The 19133-nt window shown below is 44.2% G+C and overlaps 1 protein-coding gene across 2 annotated transcripts in view; it reads left to right on the top strand.

Moving 5' to 3' along the window:
- Positions 1-19133, top strand: part of CCDC85C (coiled-coil domain containing 85C) — a 199354-nt gene that overhangs the window by 158228 nt on the left and 21993 nt on the right. For both annotated transcript variants that reach the window (XM_077323643.1, XM_077323644.1), the window contains one exon: positions 5493-5597. In XM_077323643.1, the coding sequence (XP_077179758.1) occupies positions 5493-5597 (105 nt within the window). The remainder of the gene's footprint in view (positions 1-5492; positions 5598-19133) is intronic.

Below are 19133 nucleotides of genomic sequence, written 5' to 3'. Positions count from 1 at the left end.
CTGCCAGCATTTGCTGCATGGACATCTGGAGGGCCGCAGTTTGACTACCCCTGAATTAGATGGTATTCATCTGCCTATAACCCCTGACCCTCCCTGGTGGAATCCCATCCAATATCTTACCAAGGCCAACTCTACTTAGCTTCCAAGATCTGACAAGATCAGGCTACCCTGGGCCATTCAAGTCACAGCCCAGGATTGCTATAGGTTTTATTATTTATTTTATTTATTATATTTGTATACCACTGTCCCTTTTGGCTCAAGGCAATTTACATTGGACGCTTTCAGAAAACAAGACAACGCAATACAATAAACATATTGACTTAAATGTATAACAGCTTTAACTGCAAGAACTTGTATTGAATAAAGCAGTTTATAATTTAACATTTATAATTTATAATTTGTGCCTGCCTGCAGGGAGGGGTGGTATATAAGACCATATAAATAAATTAAAAACAAAGGCCAGTATGATAGTAGATATAGTATTGTCATTAAAACCAGCCAACATTCAACAATCATCAGCTCAGTTTTTTTCTGCACCATGATTCTGCTTTTTCTTCTATTTGTGCATTGGATGGTAGGAGGGGCCTATGGGCTTTGGTTAGTGGTTGGTGGCTTCTTCACTTGCCTTGACCAAAGGCCTGGTAGGAGAGCTCCCTTTGACAGACCCTGTGGAAAGTGACTGCTTTGTTATACGTTCAACTTTGCAAATGCTCCCACTGCATGGTAATATCAACCTTTACAGTATACAAACTTAGCTAACTCAAGTGGAGAAGGTTCACTCTTGCCTAATTTTGGCTCTGTGTGGTAGTTATCTTCCACATTTTCTAACCCATCCTTCCTACAAAGCGCCCCAAATCCTGCTCACAGAAATCTTCCAATTGTATCTTCCCCGCATCCCAGCAAGGTAGCTTCAGATATGGAAAGATCCTTGCCTCAAACCATCAAATGACCATTGTGTCTGAGCAAAGAACTGATCCTTGTACATGAGCATATTGACTTGGCAATATGACTGTGGATCTGCATGTACACAAAGGTAGCACTGGAACCAGGATCATAACAGTACAACAGATAACGAATGTTTCGGAGTCAAGCCTCTGTACTTCCATTTCCATGGAATGAATCTAGAATTGCTGGCAATCCAATCTTTAGAGAAGAATATATCCAGTGATGCACCATAAGTCCAGTTTGGGCTGCTCTCACCGGCAGGGTGCTCTGTTTGCTACCACTTGAAGCACAAGGAACATTAAAAAATTGCCATTGGGTTAATGGTGCGATGTCACTTCTGAAGGAAACCCAGATGTGACGTCTGATCTCCCTAGGTTCCACAGTTTTCCCCAGAAGTGATGCCCTGCCAGGACTGATGGTGCCCCCCATGCCCCCCCTCACCTGCTGCTATGCCATTCCTAGCAACCCTAAGCCCAGCATCCTGTCTCATGCAGTGACTAAGTTACCTTGGAAGGTCATTGGGTCAATGAGGCAGCTGCCTTCTCCTGATGTCCCCCTCTTGCTGCTTCTGAATATGGAATATCCTGTTGGTCACCTTGGCTAATAGTCACTAATAATAGATCTATCTTCCACAAATGTCACTACACTAAACTACAGTTTGGTGTAGTGACTAGTTTGGTGTAGTGGTTAGGAGTGCGGACTTCTAATCTGGCATGCCGGGTTCGTTTCTGCACTCCCCCCCAAGCAGCCAGCTGGATGACCTTGGGCTCGCCACGGCACTGATAAAACTGTTCTGACCGAGCAGGAATATCAGGGCTCTCTCAGCCTCACCTCCCTCACAGGGTGTCTGTTGTGGGGAGAGGAAAGGGAAGGCGACTTGAAACTCCTTTGGGTAGAGAAAAGCAACTTTCCTTCTCTTTCTTCTTCTAATCCCATTATAAAGCCACCAATGCCTATGGCCATCATTACATTCTCCCTCAGTGAATTCCACATTTCTGTTAATAACGCATATGGGTTAAGCATTCAGAGGGATGAGCAATGCTTTGTCGAGCAAACACGAGGCCCTATTCATCACCATCATTTCGGATTTAGTGTCCGGGCCATACGTTATCACATGCAAGCAAGTAGAGAACATCAGGGAGCCAACTAAATTGAGTTCAAGGCAAAAACAATGTCATCCAACACAAAGCATGTGCAATCAGGATTTGATTTTATGATAAATAAATTCATAGTCAGTTTTGACTACACCACTGGCACAGCACCATAGGGTTTAAATAGTGTTTTTACTTATTTTATAACGATGTACATGCAATGCATGTTGTGAACCGCCTTGCGCCTGCCTGCAGTGAGGGGTGGTATATAAGACCATATAAATAAATTAAAAACAAAGTATGATAGTAGATATAGTATTGTCATTAAAAGGTAAAGGTAAAGGTAAAGGTATCCCCTGTGCAAGCACCGAGTCATTCTGACCCTTGGGGTGACGCCCTCTAGTGTTTTCATGGCAGACTCAATACGGGGTGGTTTGCCAGTGCCTTCCCCAGTCATTACCGTTTACCCCCCAGCAAGCTGGGTACTCATTTTACCGACCTCGGAAGGATGGAAGGCTGAGTCAACCTTGAGCCGGCTGCTGGGATTGAACTCCCAGCCTCATGGGCAGAACTTTCAGACTGCATGTCTGCTGCCTTACCACTCTGCGCCACAAGAGGCTCTAGTATTGTCATTAAAACCAGCCAAAAGATGGATGCCAATCTGTAATTGCACTGAAAACTGGGCCACAAAAGAAAATCATTCCTAGCTAGAGGACGATGAGCCGTCAGGGAGCACCACTGATAAGCTCTGTCAAGAGAACAGGATTCTGGGTAAGGCACATCCAACCTTTTGTACAGTGAAGGGGAGAGTAATGATCCTCTGGGATGTGAGAAGTTCATCTCCCTTGTCAGAAGTTCGCCTTCCTTGCATTCACGCATCACTGTAGCATGATGAGGTGTTTGATATTTCAAAGAGACTGGAGTCAAATTTGAGCGTGATTCCTAAAGCTGCAAAAGGCAGTGGCGTTCATGGCCCCCCACCCCTGTGTGCAGCGTAACAGTTGGAGCGAGATATGACATTGATCTTTTGTGATCACTCCAGAAAATAGCAAACAATTTTAAGCTCCCTGCTGTTCTATTTAGCTTTGTTATTCCTATGTCTGACAGTACATACACACACGCTAGTGCGGTCTCTCTCTCTCTCTCTCTCTCTCATGCACACACACACGCACTCACACACACACACACACACACACACACACACACACACAAGACCTCAATAACTAGTCATATATTAATGATAAAACTTGTATTCCTTGCTCTATAAACTTCATTCATCAGTGGAAGTTAAGCCACAACATTAAGGATGTGTGTTGAAGTCAACCCCTTAAGTAGAGTTACCAACATGTAACATCTAAAGCCCCCCCCTTTAAAATTAAAACACTCTCATATCTACATCATGTGAACCTTTGGATACATCATTGTTACTTTTGAAAACAGAAATGCAGACATGAGTGGAAGTGTCTGTGTGTACCTGTGGGTTGTGTACGCTGTGGTTGTGTTTTTCCTGTGTTCCATTGTTTAGAATTTGCCTCATCTTGGAAGGCTGCTTAGTAAGGCTGTTTAGTAAGTGATGCTCTGTATATCATAGTAATGGGCTGGAATTTGCTTGGTCTGGTCGGTGTATTGTGTTACCTGAAAGGAAAAGTAGTTTGAGGTCAACATTTGTGAATTGTGTTTTGTGACTGCATGCATAAGGTTGGCTGGGAGAAGCAGAAGAGCGGAGAGGGTGTCACAATGAATGTTGTGATTACTCAGAGTAAGTGATGTTGGCTGCATTAGGTTGTTCAGTGGCTATTGCATTCTCTATCATGTGGTGTGTGTGATTGAATTTGAGCATTGTCTTTGTAGGTGTTGTTATATGACTGCACTGTTATGTGTGTGATGTTATGTGGGCCATTGTGAGTTTGTCTTTCATTGCTGGCTGGTGGATACCAACGCCAGTGTCCATACAGGACTTGGGGATTGCCTGTAGTAGGATTTCCTCTGATAAGGACAGAGAACAGTTCCCCAGGAGTAAATGGATGTTGTTTTAACAGTGGACTTAGTGGCATAGGAGTGTAGTGAAGTTGCTGTGTTTTCCCAATTTTATGTGATACTGATGTGATGATATGTGTGTGTATATATGTGTGTGTGTATAGAATCATAGAGTTGGAAGGGGCCATACAGGCCATCTAGTCCAACCCCCTGCTCAACGCAGGATCAGCCCAAAGCATCCTAAAGCATTTTTATTGGCAGTATGTACACACACACACACAACTGCATTGATTTGTGATCTTCCAGTAGAACAGAGTGATGTAGTGGCTAGCATTAGCATGTTGTTCTCAGGTCTGGGCAAACCAAGTTTGAATCAGTGGCATCCTGTTGGCCATCCTTGGGCTAAGTCTCATACCTTCAGCCTAACCTCGCAAAGGTGTTGCAAGGATTAAACTAATGAAAAGCAGAGCAATATTAAGTCTCTTTGGGTCCCCATTGGAAAGAGATGTTCTGGCAGCCATGCCTTTTTCTGCCCTCCATTTATTTTCAAGTAGAAAATTTCATTTCAACAGCAGGTGCAACTCAAAAGCCAAAATGGAGTGTAAAAAGCTAAAAAGTTCAGCTTCTGTCGGTTCAGAACAGTGCTGCTTCAAAAAAAAAGCCAATGGACATCTTTATTGCTCATTAAAGTGATATTGCTTACATCTTAGTTTCTATGTTTCATGTTCTGGATGTTTTGTAGGGCTGCGTTCAAAACCAGGATTACATTGGGTCTCTTCTCCGAAAAGTAGAATCTCTGGTTAGGGCACATATGTGATGTCCTCAACCCAGGGGTAGTCAAACTGGGGCCCTCCAGATGTCCATGGACTACAATTCCCATGAGCCCCTGCCAGCAAATGCATTCGCTGGCAGGGGTTCATGGGAATTGTAGTCCATGGACATCTGAAGAGCCCCAGTTTGACTACCCCTGCCTTAACCAAGCAAGATTCCGTGTTGCTAGAGAAACAGCATGGAATTTAGTCAATGATCAATCAATATTTTTCAAAGCACTTACCCTCTGTTGACTGCTGGTAAGAGGAACAGACAAAACCCATACAGGCTTTCCGCAATCCTTCGATTTTAATTTTGACAAATGATGAGAGAAATTCCTCAAGATACACCATTTCATCCTCATAGTTTAAAACTCACAACCTGGAATCTGAATGATGCATGCAAATATATATCTTTAACTCTTTAATAACAGATGGATCTGAATCGGGTGGGATAAAAATAAGGAATTTAAATTGCAATTTCTTTGCCCTCTTGTTTTCTTTCTGTGTCTGACCAAGGGAGCTTTAACTCTTGGAAACTTCTACCTGGGAATCTTGTCGGTCTTCAAAGTACTACTGGACTTGAATCAAGCTTTTCTACTGCAGACTTATGTTGACTACCCACCTGAAACGGTTATTTTTCCTTTTTTTCTTCTCTCTCTCCTTGCAGCAATCAAGCACTGGAGATCTGAGGACCCTGAGGAAAGGGTTGTCCCCATACCACTCTGAATCACAGCTATCGTCGCTGCCTCAGTATCAAGACGCCATGCAAAATGTAAGATGCGCACAGTAGCCCGGTATAACTGTGCTGGTAGAAAGGTTACGGGTGTGCAGATACTGGTTCAGATCCTATGATCACGTTCCGCACATTCTACCAAGCATGCTACTTCTTCCTCTGGAATTCCCATTATCACAGGGCCCTTTGAAAAGCATTCATTTTATCCAAAGAGAATTAGCAGAAGAGGATGAGGACCTCATAGTCAGAGACCATCTAGAGCAGGGGTAGTCAACCTGTGGTCCTCCAGATGTTCATGGACTACAATTCCCATGAGCCCCTGCCAGCGAATGCTGGCAGGGGCTCATGGGAATTGTAGTCCATGAACATCTGGAGGACCACAGGTTGACTACCCCTGATCTAGAGCTCCCTGAATTTGTGCATAGGACCCAAGCTGGAGATCCAGAGTTCAGCTGAAGAATGCAGAATCTTTGGCAGACTTGCTAACTATCATTGACCACTTAAGCTACTTGAGAGGCAATGGTTAAGAGCGGCGATCTCTAGTCTGGAGAACTGGATTTGTTTCCCTGCTCCTCCACTTGCAGCCAGCTGGGTGACCTTGGGCCAGTCACAGTTCTCTGTGAAAACAGCCCTTCTAGAGCTCTCTCAGTCCCACTTACCTCACAAGGAGTCTGTTGTGGACACAGGAAGTGAAAGGTGTTTATAAGCTACGCTGGGACCATTTCACGTAAGGGAAACCAGGGTATTAAAAAACTGCTCTTGGTGCAGTGGTTAGGAGTGCGGGACGTCTAATCTGGTGAGCTGGGTTTGATTCCCCGCTCCTCCTTCACATGCAGCCATCTGGGTGACCTTGGGCTCAACACAGCACTGATAAGGCCGTTCTGACCGAGCAGTGATATCAGGACTCTCTCAGCCTCACCCACCTCACAGGGTGTCTGTTGTGGGGAGAGGAAAGGGAAGGTGAATGTAAGCCACTTGGAGTTTTGTGGCAGAGAAAAGCAGCATATAAGAACCAACTCTTCTATTTCTTCTTTAAGCTCCCAACATTCTGCAGGACTCTTTGGTTCTTTCATTGCAATTTGATACCACACTGAACTGGGACCCATTGGAGGCAATAACCTTGTGGTGATTAGTTGGTATACTGTAATTGTTGCTGATCTAAGAAAGCTGGCACAGTATTGTGGGCCGGGGACAATAGTGTGAATCAGGAAATCAGTTTCAGAAGTCTTTTTATTGGCATAGAAAAAAGAACACAGAAAAAAATACATCACAAAGCGCTGATTGTTCTACAGTTATGAGACCCCATAGCCAGCTGTAGAAACTTGGCAATCGATTCAATTACTAGAGAGTTTTTGTTTACTGCTGAGAATCAGGAAGTCCTTGTTTGGAATCTCTTTGAACTTACAAGGTTGTCTGTGAAAAATCCTGTTCTTCCAGCCTCCTGTATGCAACTTGGGAAGAACTGCACACGTTTAAGAAGAACAGTTGTTTCTTATATGCCGCTTTTCTCTGCCAGGAGTCTCAAAGCGGATTACAATCGCCTTCCCTTTCCTCCTCTCCCTACAACAGACCTCCTGTGAGGCTGAGAGAGCACTGATATTCCTAAAGAAGAAGAAGAAGAGTTGGTTCTTGTATGCCGCTTTTCTCTACTCAAAAGAGTCTCAAATTGGCTTACAGGCACCTTCCCTTTCCTCTACCCACAACAGACTCCCTGTGAGGCTGAGAGAGCACTGATATTCCTGAAGAAGAAGAAGAGTTGGTTCTTTATGCCACTTTTCTCTACTCGAAGGAGTCTCAAATTGGCTTACAGGCACCTTCCCTTTCCTCTCCCCACAACAGACCCCCTGTGAGGGAGGTGAGACTGAGAGAGCCCTGATATTACTGCTCAGTCAGAACAGCTTTCTGAGTGCTGTAGAGAGTCTGAGGTCACCCAGCTGGATGCATGTGGGGGAGAAGCGGGGAATCAAACCCAGCTCACCAGATTAGAAGTCTGCACTCTTAACCCTTACACCAAGCTGGCTCTCACACACCAAGTTGGCTCTCGCAGAATTAGCTGCAATATGAACTCAACTTCCTTCCAGCTTTACTAGTTGGAAAAAATAAACATGGGTCAATATTTGGACCTCTCTTCTGTAGTCTAAGGAGCCTCTTGTGGCGCAGAGTGGTAAGGCAGCCATCTGAAAGCTTTGCCCATGAGGCTGGGAGTTCAATCCCAGCAGCCGGCTCAAGGTTGACTCAGCCTTCCATCCTTCCGAGGTCGGTAAAATGAGTACCCAGCTTGCTGGGGGGTAAACGGTAATGACTGGGGAAGGCACTGGCAAACCACCCTGTATTGAGTCTGCCATGAAAACGCTAGAGGGCGTCACCCCAAGGGTCAGACATGACCCGGTGCTTGCACAGGGGATACCTTTACCTTTACCTCTGTAGTCTGGGTGGATGCCCACCAGTTGTGGGGGGAAATCTCAAAATGCCTTCAAATGTTGCTTCTTAGTTGTTACCAGGAAACTCAAAGAAGTGTATAACTACTCTGGAGAATGAGGGTGAAGTTATCGGTAGCATCACTGAGGTTAGCCAATCAGAACCATGCACAACCAGCTCTCTGCTTATAGTCTGCAAGACAGTTATTTTGTTTCAGAAAGTGATCTTTTGGCATCGTTCCCATCATTAATGCTTATGTCCAGAGTACTTTGCGTTTACGTTGAGCCGTGTTGTTAATTGTTTTGGTCTTGACAGTAAGTCCATATAAATCAAGATTTGCTTCACTATCTCCCTATAATCTTAAATGAAGTAAATAATTTTGTCATTGTAAGCTAGATGCCTAGATTTGATTCCCACGAGACCCTGTAGTTAGTGTGATTTGTGATGACCTAAAAGCTCCTCAAAAGTTTCCCTAACAATTGTTTACAACTTTTAGAATTTCTAACTCCAAGGCTTAGATCCTATGAACAAGTGCCACGCTCGCTAGATTATGTCTGACACGGAGCACTCCCTTTAAAAATTTTATTTGCCCAAGAGCCCTTTGAAAAGCATTGATCTTGTGCACATGGAAGTTTTACGAGAACAGGAAGAGTGCTCCGTGGCAGAAACTACTAGTGTGCACAGAAGTCATTTGTAGGATCCAAGCCCAAGTGCTGAGTTGTTGGTAAATTATTATGTCTCAAACACTAACCGTAAATCTTGCCAAGGTCTTACTATCACGGGAGTTTCCCCACATGTTTCAAGAAGCATTGAAAAGCAAATGCAAAAGTAACTTCATCTACTGCTGATGGAGTGTTTCAAAGCTTAATTAAAAAGTTATCAGTTACATTGCGTAAGCCAAGAAATCAGGGAGTCTGTAGTCAGAGATGCTATGCGTACAGGTTAAATGTGAAACATCAACTTGTGATTCTATGAACTGCAAATGTGGCTCCCCATGAGCTGTGAAACCAGCCCTGCTGCCCCAGAGGAAATGGCAGCTCAGAAAGGTGAATTATATGGCAGAACATCCCCATTGTGCTCCCTTGCTCCTCAAGCACTATCCCCATATCTCCAGGAGCTTCTTCAACCCGAGTTGGCAACTCTAACCCATTCTTCGTCCTTGGCATGCTGCACATCTCATGCTGGAGATGGTATTTTTGGCAGTTCATCATACAATGCAAACAAAGCCTTGTTACTCATTCATCTGAATCAGTTGTTCGTTCCAAAGCGAACGATGAATGCCATGGAGATTTTGAAATATGCCAAGTGGCTTCTTGCAAAGTTTCTGTTTATGCACCCAAGTGGAATCTTGAGTACTAGAAGAAGAGCATGGAATACCCGGCTGAGCAGAAACAGTTACCCCTGGCGAAACACGCGAGCAGCTGCTAAGGAACAGGAAATAGGAAGGGGCCTCCTTATTTTTGAAAGAAAGGAGGAGTGTTTAGAATTCCAAGGATTCACCATCTCCCATTCCTATGTATTCACTTTGGAGAGTCGGTGTGGTATTTAGAATACATGTATATATGTATCTGTGTAGGTAGGTAGGTAGGTAGGTAGGTAGGTAGGTAGGTAGATGATAGATAGATAGATAGATAGATAGATAGATAGATAGATAGATAGATAGATAGATAGATAGATAGATAGATAGATAGATAGATAGATAGATAGATAGATAGATAGATAGATAGATAGATAGATAGATAGATAGATAGATAGATAGATAGCCATTTGACAGTGTGAGGATAGAGGAGCAGGAAAAAATTGAGGAGGAAGCTTGAAAAAACTAAGACAATGCAGTATTTTCTCTCTCTAGCATTATTACAGTATGTGTTGCATTTACTAAGCAAAAAATGCAGTTCTCTGAGAACTCTCACAACCCCATCTACCTCGCAGGGGAGAGGAAGGGTAGATTCTTTCAGGTAGTAAAAAGTGGGATACAAAAAACAGCTCTTCTCTCCTCTCAATCGATCTCATTAAGGTTGGGGAATATAGGAGGTATATGCAGCTGAGGGAAATTGAATAGACAGCTTTATTGCTGGTTTTCCACATCTCCTGTCTCCATGCGACCCTGCTTACAGGGCAAAGTAGCCAGTTTTAGATACCGCTAAGGGGTTCCATGTTCTCAATTGTTATTTTATTCTCAGAGTTGGGAGACAAACGGCACCAGTTTTGTTTCTTTCCTGGTGTCGTAAAGCATCTTCGTTCAGCCTTGTACAAAATGTGGCGTGCTTTTGTACTTGTGTGCACAGCCTGATGGAACAAACTGTATTTTTGTGTACTGGCATTCGGTTTTTAGCTGGCTTTTAAAGGACCTTTGAAAGCTGATTATTTAGCTGGCCGGCCATGGAGATCTGCAGTGCCCTGTGGCAGCCATTGACGGATGAATCACAGCAATCATTTGCAGAAGAGAGGGAACAGTGGAGGGAAGGAGGACAGCAGAAGGAAGTTCAAGTGTTTCTTAGAGATTTGTCACACTGTGAGGTTACTGAACAAAGAATGAAATCTTGAGCAAGTCTTTTAATGCAGTGACAATAGAGGAGGAGGAAGAAAGGGAAACAGGGCTTAGAGACAGAGACCGAGTTTGTGATTGGGGAAATTCTACTGCTAAATATTTGAGTGGGTAGACAGTGCTGAGGACAAGCATCGCACATCTTTGAAGAAAGTTCCTTCTCCTTCAGTTCAGGATCAGGGCGGTTTACAGAAAACTTGGAAATCATAATACAGGTGAAAACATGGTGCAGTAATAGCAGTAGGATAACAATAGTAATAACAGTAACATTTGGTGATAATGACTTTTTCTTAATTAAATATTGACAGCAACATTGTTAACTGAATCCTATAGGCTGGTCAGCCTAGGGTTGCCCTTTTGTTGGCTCCAAGAGCACATCCGTGTGGGGGGCGGGTCTGAGGGCCCAGTGGATGTTATTGCTTCTGTTGACCTCAGCTGAATTCCTGATGGAAGAGCTCCCGTATGGGGAGTCAAAAGCAGGGTATAAAAAGACAGGTTCTTTTTCTTATTGGTGTAGTGGTTAGGAGTGCAGACTTCTAATCTGGCGATCTGGGTTTGATTCCGCTCCAGCTGGGTGACCTTGGGTTGGCCACAGCACTGATAAAGCTGTTCTGACCGAGCAGTGATATCAGGGCTCTCTCAGCCTCACCTCCCTCACAGGGTGTCTGTTGTGGGGAGAGGAAAGAGAAGGCAACTGTAAGCCGCTTTGAGACTCCTTCGGGTAGAGAAAAGCAGCATATAAGAACCAACTTTCTCCTTCAGTAATATCAGGGGTCTCTGAGCCTTACCTGCCTCACAGGGTGTCTGTTGTGGGGAGAGGAAAGGGAAGGTGACTGGAAGCCACTTTGAGACTCCTTCGGGTAGAGAAAAGCGGCATATAAGAACCAACTCCTCCTCCTCCTCCTCCTTCAGTGGGAATTACCCACTTGTTCAGGGCCCATAATTCCTAACTAGTAGGTGAGGTAAGGTGATCCTGCTGAGGCAACCTGTCTTGTCTGTCAAGTCAAAAATCTAAAAATCAGGGGTCTCTGTTTACTTCATATAGAAGAGCAGGTTTACTAATAAGAGACCTTTAGGGCAGGAGTAGTCAAACTGCGGCCCTCCAGATGTCCATGGACTACAATTTCCATGAGCCCCTGCCAGCATTTGCATCCGCTGGCAGGGGCTCATGGGAATTGTAGTCCACTGACATCTGGAGAGCCGCAGTTTGACTACCCCTGCTTTAGGGAGCACATAGCATACATGCTACCAATCTTTATTTTAAAGCTTGCCTCTGCTTTTTATTTGATTATCAGTGGCTGGATTATAAAGAATCTACAGGAGAATACTTGAAGGGCTCTCATATAGAACAGTGGTCCGCAACCTTTTTTAGGCTGCGGACCATTGGGGGGGAGGGCGATCCGGCGGCTGCGCATGCGCACCATGTGCGGCCGCAAACGCGCATGCGCAGCAATTTCATGCATGCAAATTAAATAACCAGTGAATGAGTCTAGCACAGGGGTAGTCAAACTGCGGCCCTCCAGATGTCCATGGACTACAATTCCCATGACCCCTTGCCAGCATTTGCTGTGACTGGGCATTTGCCGGCAGGGGCTCATGGGAATTGTAGTCCATGGACATCTGGAGGGCTGCAGTTTGACTACTCCTGGCTGGAGAAAAGAACTCCTCAACTGAAAGAGGGGGATTTTTTTAAAAAAAATTCCTTTCTAATATCAGGAATTGCAGCCTGTAGCATTTCAGAGAAATTCAGCGTAACAGAGGAAATGATTTGGTGACTGAGACAGAATCCTTATTACTCCTCCTTTGACCTTCTCCTTCTCGCCACAAGAATTTGTGTTCCCCAGTATGTGCCCTGTGGCTGGGCATTCGGCCCTCACAGTTGTAAATTAATTCCAGCGTGATCTAGGACACCACAGCAATTTAAATATGAGAGGACGGAGAGACGAAGAGAGAGAGAGAGAGAGAGAGAGACTGGGAAGGGGTTTTTCTGTGTGTGTTGTTTGTTTTAAATTGGATGCCCTCAGCCCATCGGAATAGTGGGTGCCCAGCAATGAAATGTCACAATCTCTTTGCATCAACTGCTCTGCTGGTCAATGGGCAGACGGAGTGGGGCATTGGCAAATGGATAATTTGGCACGTTCTCGCGTACTTTTGGGATTATAAAGCCAGATTAAAGACTGGTTAGAAAGACCCAGTGAATGGATGTTATAATGATGATATCTTCTGTTTAAACTGAGAGGAAAATAGTGTGGTGCAATTAGCGACCTATTTGCCCGGCAGCACAAAAGCATGCTTTCTCCACGTAAACCTAAAATGTTCTATGAATGTATGTATGAATTCTAGTTTATGCTGAAATGGAATTGGGTTAGGCTTTGAGGTGCTACAAGACCGGTGCTTCATTCTCCTTAAGTAGACAAACACACACCCCTGCTCTGGATGATGCAGGCTAGCCTGGTCTTCTAAGATCTTGGAAGTTAAACCGGGGTTAATATTCGGATGCAAGGCCACTAATGAAGAAGAAGAAGAGTTGGTTTTTATACCCCGCTTTTCACTATCCGAAGGAGTCTCAAAAGTGGCTTACAATTGCCTTCCCTTCCGCTCTCCACAACACACACCTTGAGGGGTAGGTGGGGCTGAGAGAGCTCTAATTGGACTTCTCTGTGAAGAGAACAGCCCTAATAGAAATGTGATTAGCCCAAGAAGAAGAAGAAGAGTTGGTTCTTATATGCCGCTTTTCCCTACCCGAAGGAGGCTCAAAGTGGCTTACATTTGCCTTCCCTTTCCTCTCCCCACAACAGACACCCTGTGGGGTGGGTGAGGCTGAGAGAGCTCTGATATCACTGCTCGGTCAGAACAGTTTTATCAGTGCCGTGGCGAGCCCAAGGTCGTCCAGCTGGCTGCATGTGGGGGAGCGCAGAATCGAACCTGGCATGCCAGATTAGAAGTCCACACTCCTAACCACTACACCAAACTGGCTCTCTAAGATCACCCAACTAGCTGCATGGGGAGGAACAGGGAATCAAATCTGGCTGTCCAGACTAGAGGCTGCTGCTCTTAACCACTACACCAAGATGGCTCTCCTAGATCACTGTGCAGGGGAAGGCAGTGGCAAGCTACTTCTGGATGTCTCTTGCCTTAAAAACCCTATGGGCTTACCCTAAGTCAGCTGTGACTGGACAGCATGTTACACTTTACTTAAGATGAACACAGCTACCCCTCTAGAATTATTTTATTTATATCATTTTTGGAATGCCTTTCTACCTGATTTAGGGGCCCTGTTTTGGAAGACAATCAAAAAAGTCCTGGAGAAGAAGAGTTTGAGAAGGGACATGAATGCTCTCTTTAAGCATCTTAAAGGTTTTCACCTAGAGGAGGGTAGGGAGCGGTTCCTGTTGGCAGCAGAGGAGAGGACTCACAGTATTGGTATTAATCATAGAATCATAGAGTTGGAAGGGGCCATACAGGCCATCTAGTCCAACCCCCTGCTCAACACAGGATCAGCCCAAAAGCATCCAAGAAAAGTGTGTAAACGATGTGTAGAATGGTCTAGTGTAGAATCCACTAGGTATCGGGGTGGGGAATTTCACAGTCAGAATAGTTCAGCAGTGGACTTGACTGCCTAAGGAGGTTGTGAGCTCTCCCTCTCTGGCGGTCTTCAAGCAGCAGCTGGACAGATCCTTATCCTGGATGCTTTAAGCTGACCCTTATGGCTGTGAAAGTTAGACAATGAAAAAAAAAAGAGGAAAATCAATTTGTTTGAACTCTGGTATTGGAGAAGGCTTCTGCTGGCTCCATGGATAGACAAAGGCAGCGCATAAAATCTAATCTATCACTAATAGGCAAAATCACAAAACTCTGGCTCACTCACTTTGGCCATATCATGTGATCCAACTCAGTGGAGAAAGCAATTATCCTAGGATTGGTCAGTTGAAAAAGAAACTAAGCCAACAAAGAACGCCATGGTTAGACACAATCAAAATAGATGCTGGCCAGAACATTACACAACTAAAAGAAGAGGTGCAAGATGGAAAACTGATATTGCATTTTCTGTGGATTTGGAGCAGTCTTATGTGAAGCAAGACCTTGTTTGCCAGGCTTTCTTTTAATCCTTCCCCAAATATGGAGAGAGTGCTTCAGTCAAAATAGCTATAATTGAGCAGAAGTGAAATCATTATGCCAAACTTCTCCAACTTCATTTTCATCTCTTGCGTCCTTCTGAAGAAGGATTTTTTTGCTTGGTGTTGTGGCTTTTGTGCATCTAGTGTCACTCACAGCTCACTGCCTTCCCCAGCTGGGGAACATTTTCCTCCCAAAAGCCAGAGAATCTCCCGCACATCCTGATCTGAGAGAGGGAAGTGTATTTTTTAGCGTGTTCTCACCAAAATATTTCTCGCGGAGTGGTGATGACAGCGTGTTAAAACTCAATGGTGTGATTTCGACTTACATTTCTGAATGAATCATCCTGCAATTTAAGCCAAGGAGACGTTTCAAGGGGGGGGGGGTTGTTTTGTTTTTCCATCCTTTCTCCACGGATGTGATGTGTGAGTCAGGCACGAATGTGAAAGGTCGAAGTAATCAGTATAAATGCTGCTTTTCTTCTTGTCCCTGGCAGTTTTCATGATATATTAGTCTTTGAGGGCCTAGGGCATTTTATTTACTTGTCTGTCTTCAAAGAGAACCTCAGAACTGCTCACAGAAATTTGTTTCCACTACAAATGGTATTAATACAGTTCTGATCAAAGCCGGAGAACAATAGCATAAAAACAGATTTAAAAGTTCCATATTGTTGTTGTTAGGTGCGAAGTCGTGTCTGACCCATCGCAACCCCATGGGCAATGACCCTCCAGGCCTTCCTGTCCTCTACCATTCCCCGGAGTCCATTTAAGTCCATTAAAGTTCCATATAGCCATGGCAAAATTTATTACTGATTAGTTAGCCACATTCAGAGGGCGATGGGTCAGACACGACTTCGCACCATACAACAAAAGTGAGTCTAATCGCATGATGTGTCCAAAGTAAGTGAGCTTTACCTCCCCTCCTTAAATCTCCGTAAATGTAAGGGACTGGAGACTTAAAAAATAATAATAAATCAAAACTTGAAGTTCATGAAAGGAGTTTGGAATTTCCCTGTGAGCATCCTGTCATCAATTTGATTGATTGATTGATTGGTTTAACACATTTTTATTCTGCCTTAGCTCCTCAGACTCATTGACGTAACCCTAAATTTATAATTTCTGTAGATGGGATGCTGTGACAAGGGTAGATATAAAAAGTTCTGAGGCACCGGATGCTTTGAGAGCCCTTAACCATCCTGAGCCTCCGGGGAGGATTCAATATAAATTGAATGAATGAATGAATGAATGAATGAATGAATGAATGAATGAATGAATGAATGAATGAATGAATGAATGAATGAATGAATGAATGAATGAAATGGGTACAGCAAAATATGACTCCAGGAGCACCTTTAAGACCAACCAAGCTTTATTCAAGACGTGAGCTTTTGTGTGCAGGCACACTTCCTCAGACATGTACACGAAAGCTCACATCTTGAATAAATCTTTGTTGGTCTTAAAGGTGCCGTTGGACTCACATTTTGTTGTGCTAGTGCAGACCAACACGGCTATCCACTCAAATCCATAAATGGCTGCGTGAGGTAGAGTAACAGGTGAGTGAAGCGTTGTCCTCAGTTTTTTAAAAAAATATTATTGTGGCACTCAGCTGGTCAGGTCTCACACGCTCCTATTTCCGGTGCCATTAGGCCGGCTGTTTAAACCAGGGGTAGTCAAACTGCGGCCCTCCAGATATCCATGGACTACAATTCCCAGGAGCCCCCTGCCAGCATTCGCTGGCAAGGGGGCTTCTGGGAATTGTAGTCCATGGACATCTGGAGGGCCGCAGTTTGACTACCCCTGGTTTAAACGGCAATGGTGAATGCAGCAAAACGGGGCCTATACTAATGTTTGTTTCCATAGCAACTAATGCACTTCAGGAAAGAGGGAAGCGTAGAAAGGAAGTACGAGGGAAAGAGCTCAAAACAAAGTGTCATGGAGTGTGGGGATGAATAACTTGGATACTTTCTGACGATTGTGATTCATCTTGTCTTGCTTCCTGAGATCGTGCGGTTGACTTTACGACTCCTCAATACACAGTAGAAAAAGAAACCCTTCTTTACTGATTGCTTTCAAAACTTGGAGAAGCAGCTCTGAAGACACGGAAAACTTTCTGTTTATTTATATTTCTAGACAGAGGTCAAGTCTAAAGGTGGTAGGTTGTGGTCAGGTTTCTTGTTTGATTCCAGGAATGGTTTGATGGGGGATTGCATGTCCCCCGCCCAGATACACAACTGCATAACAGTAACCCCAAGGGCTCATGGTAATTGTAGTCCACGGACATCTGGAGAGCCACCTCTTGTTGAGGCCAGCCAGAACCACATCTGCAGAATCTCCCTCCTCTTGTCCTGTCCTCCCCACCCTCCTGACACCTCCAGGTTCATCACCCTGTAATTTAAGGCAAGGATCCTCAACCTGTGGTCCTCCAGATGTTCATGGACTACAATTCCCATGAGCCCCTGCCAGCAAACGCTGGCAGGGGCTCATGGGAATTGTAGTCCATGAACATCTGGAGGACCACAGGTCGACTACCCCTGATTTAAGGGACTTAACCAAGACCTAATAGACCAGCAACAGGCATAATGTTTTTAACTTTTAAAAATTATCGATGAATTGATTTTATGCATTTTATTGAGACGCCCAGTCTGAGAGGGGCGGTATACAACTCTTAACTATAAATAAAATAAAATTAATAAAGTGTCAAACTAGGCTATCTTCCTCGAACAGTCGTTTCGAAATAGCATTCCTAAAAACTCTTCCTTTGGACCGAATCGGTGTTTCTTCACTGAGAAAACCGTTAATAGTGCAAGACAGCCTTATTCATTGTTATGACCTTTTTAATGCTATGTGCAGAGGCTGGATATGTAGGGGACATTTCCCTGTGCGTGAAACACCAGTTAGGCCTACAGGCCAAAGCAGCTGCCTGCACAAATTGAGCGTGTGCATTAGAATGCATCCCAGAGTGCTTTGCTGTGAGTCAAAAAGGTTAATCTCCCTAACCACATCCTATGAAGCTTGCTAGCTGTTTCCAGTAGAAATCCATTTGTGCATACTACCGCTACTCCTGTCACACAAATATCATTAACCTTCCAGACGCAACACTCACAACACTGCAATCCCAGCGTGATCATGCCTTTGAAGATATCACAATTATTTCAGCATTGTGGTTTCCGCAAATTAACCTCGACTGTGCTTGCTTTTTTTATATACATTAACACACACACACATTAGAGTGATCCATGTAAAGTCCATGGAAGGGATGAAGGGATGTTGCAGAACTGCTCTTAATGGTTTATGCTTATTGGCTCCTGGCATCTCTTGGCAAAATGATCACATCGTCTCCAGCAAAATGAATACGAGAGGCTTTTGTTCTTGGCGGAAAACAAATTAATATATTTAGAGCAGTATTAATAGGACCGATGATTGTTTTTCAAATAGTCAGCAAGTCTGAAGCCGGAAGGGAAACAAATCTTGGGGGTAATGAACTGAGGGGGGGGGGGGGGAACTGAGAATTGCATTTGGGGGACCAAAGGCTGTTGTTCTCCAAATCCCTTGAGAGATTACGAAAATATTGCTGGCCAGAGTTTTGCTCTTCGTATACAGCAGTATAAACCATAACAGAAGAGTTCAGTTTCTGTGATTCATCTTAATCTGATGAATAATTGTGTAGCTTTTGGAAAAAAATATTGACATGTGGTTGCAATGGGGGCAGGACCATGACTGAGCAACTCTGAGTGGGATACTTGTGCGCATTCCAAAAATCTGATTCCGTGCAGATGTGATGCTAGAAGGCACCTGAAGAGTAGTCACCATGATAAAATCAGCATCCAGTAGCACCTTTAAGACCAACAAAGATTTATTCAAGGTGTGAGCTTTTGAGTGCAAGCACTCTTCCTCAGACTATGAACAACCATCATGACAGTGGGAATATAAAGCAAAAGTTAATTCTGTTGAATTAGTAAATTGTGTCACACATCCAAATACAGCCATATGATAATTCTTTGCCAAAACAGCCAATCAGTCCCCTCAAATTCAGTTGTAGTTCACAAAAACATAGAAGAAATAAAACTATGTCAGTGAATAATGGCTCCCACCACACCATTTGCTGCTGGCCCCATCTGTCTCCATCCAAGTGTGAAACATTCCTGAAAGTGAATTGCTAAGCTGGCAACTTTCTCATCCCAAGACCAGGGAGTTAAACTCAAAATCCCATTACATATCACTACCATCACCTTACATTCCACATTGTCCCAAATAAAATAAATTGTGAGGGATGGTTGGTGTGTCAGGAACAAATAGGGTTGCCAGCTCCGGATTGGGAACTACCTGGAAACGTGGGTGGAAGAAGAGGAGAGCAGGGTTTGGGGAACGGAGGGCCCTCAGTAGGGTACAAGGCCATAGAGTCCACCTTCCCAAGCAGCCATTTTCTTCAGGTGAACCAATCCCTGTCACCTGGAGGTCAGTGGTAATCCCAGGAGATCCCTAGCCATCACAGTG

The sequence above is a fragment of the Paroedura picta genome, chromosome 2 (genome assembly GCF_049243985.1).
Source record: "Paroedura picta isolate Pp20150507F chromosome 2, Ppicta_v3.0, whole genome shotgun sequence".
NCBI lineage: Eukaryota > Metazoa > Chordata > Lepidosauria > Squamata > Gekkonidae > Paroedura > Paroedura picta.
This window is presented reverse-complemented; position numbering and strand designations above follow the sequence as displayed.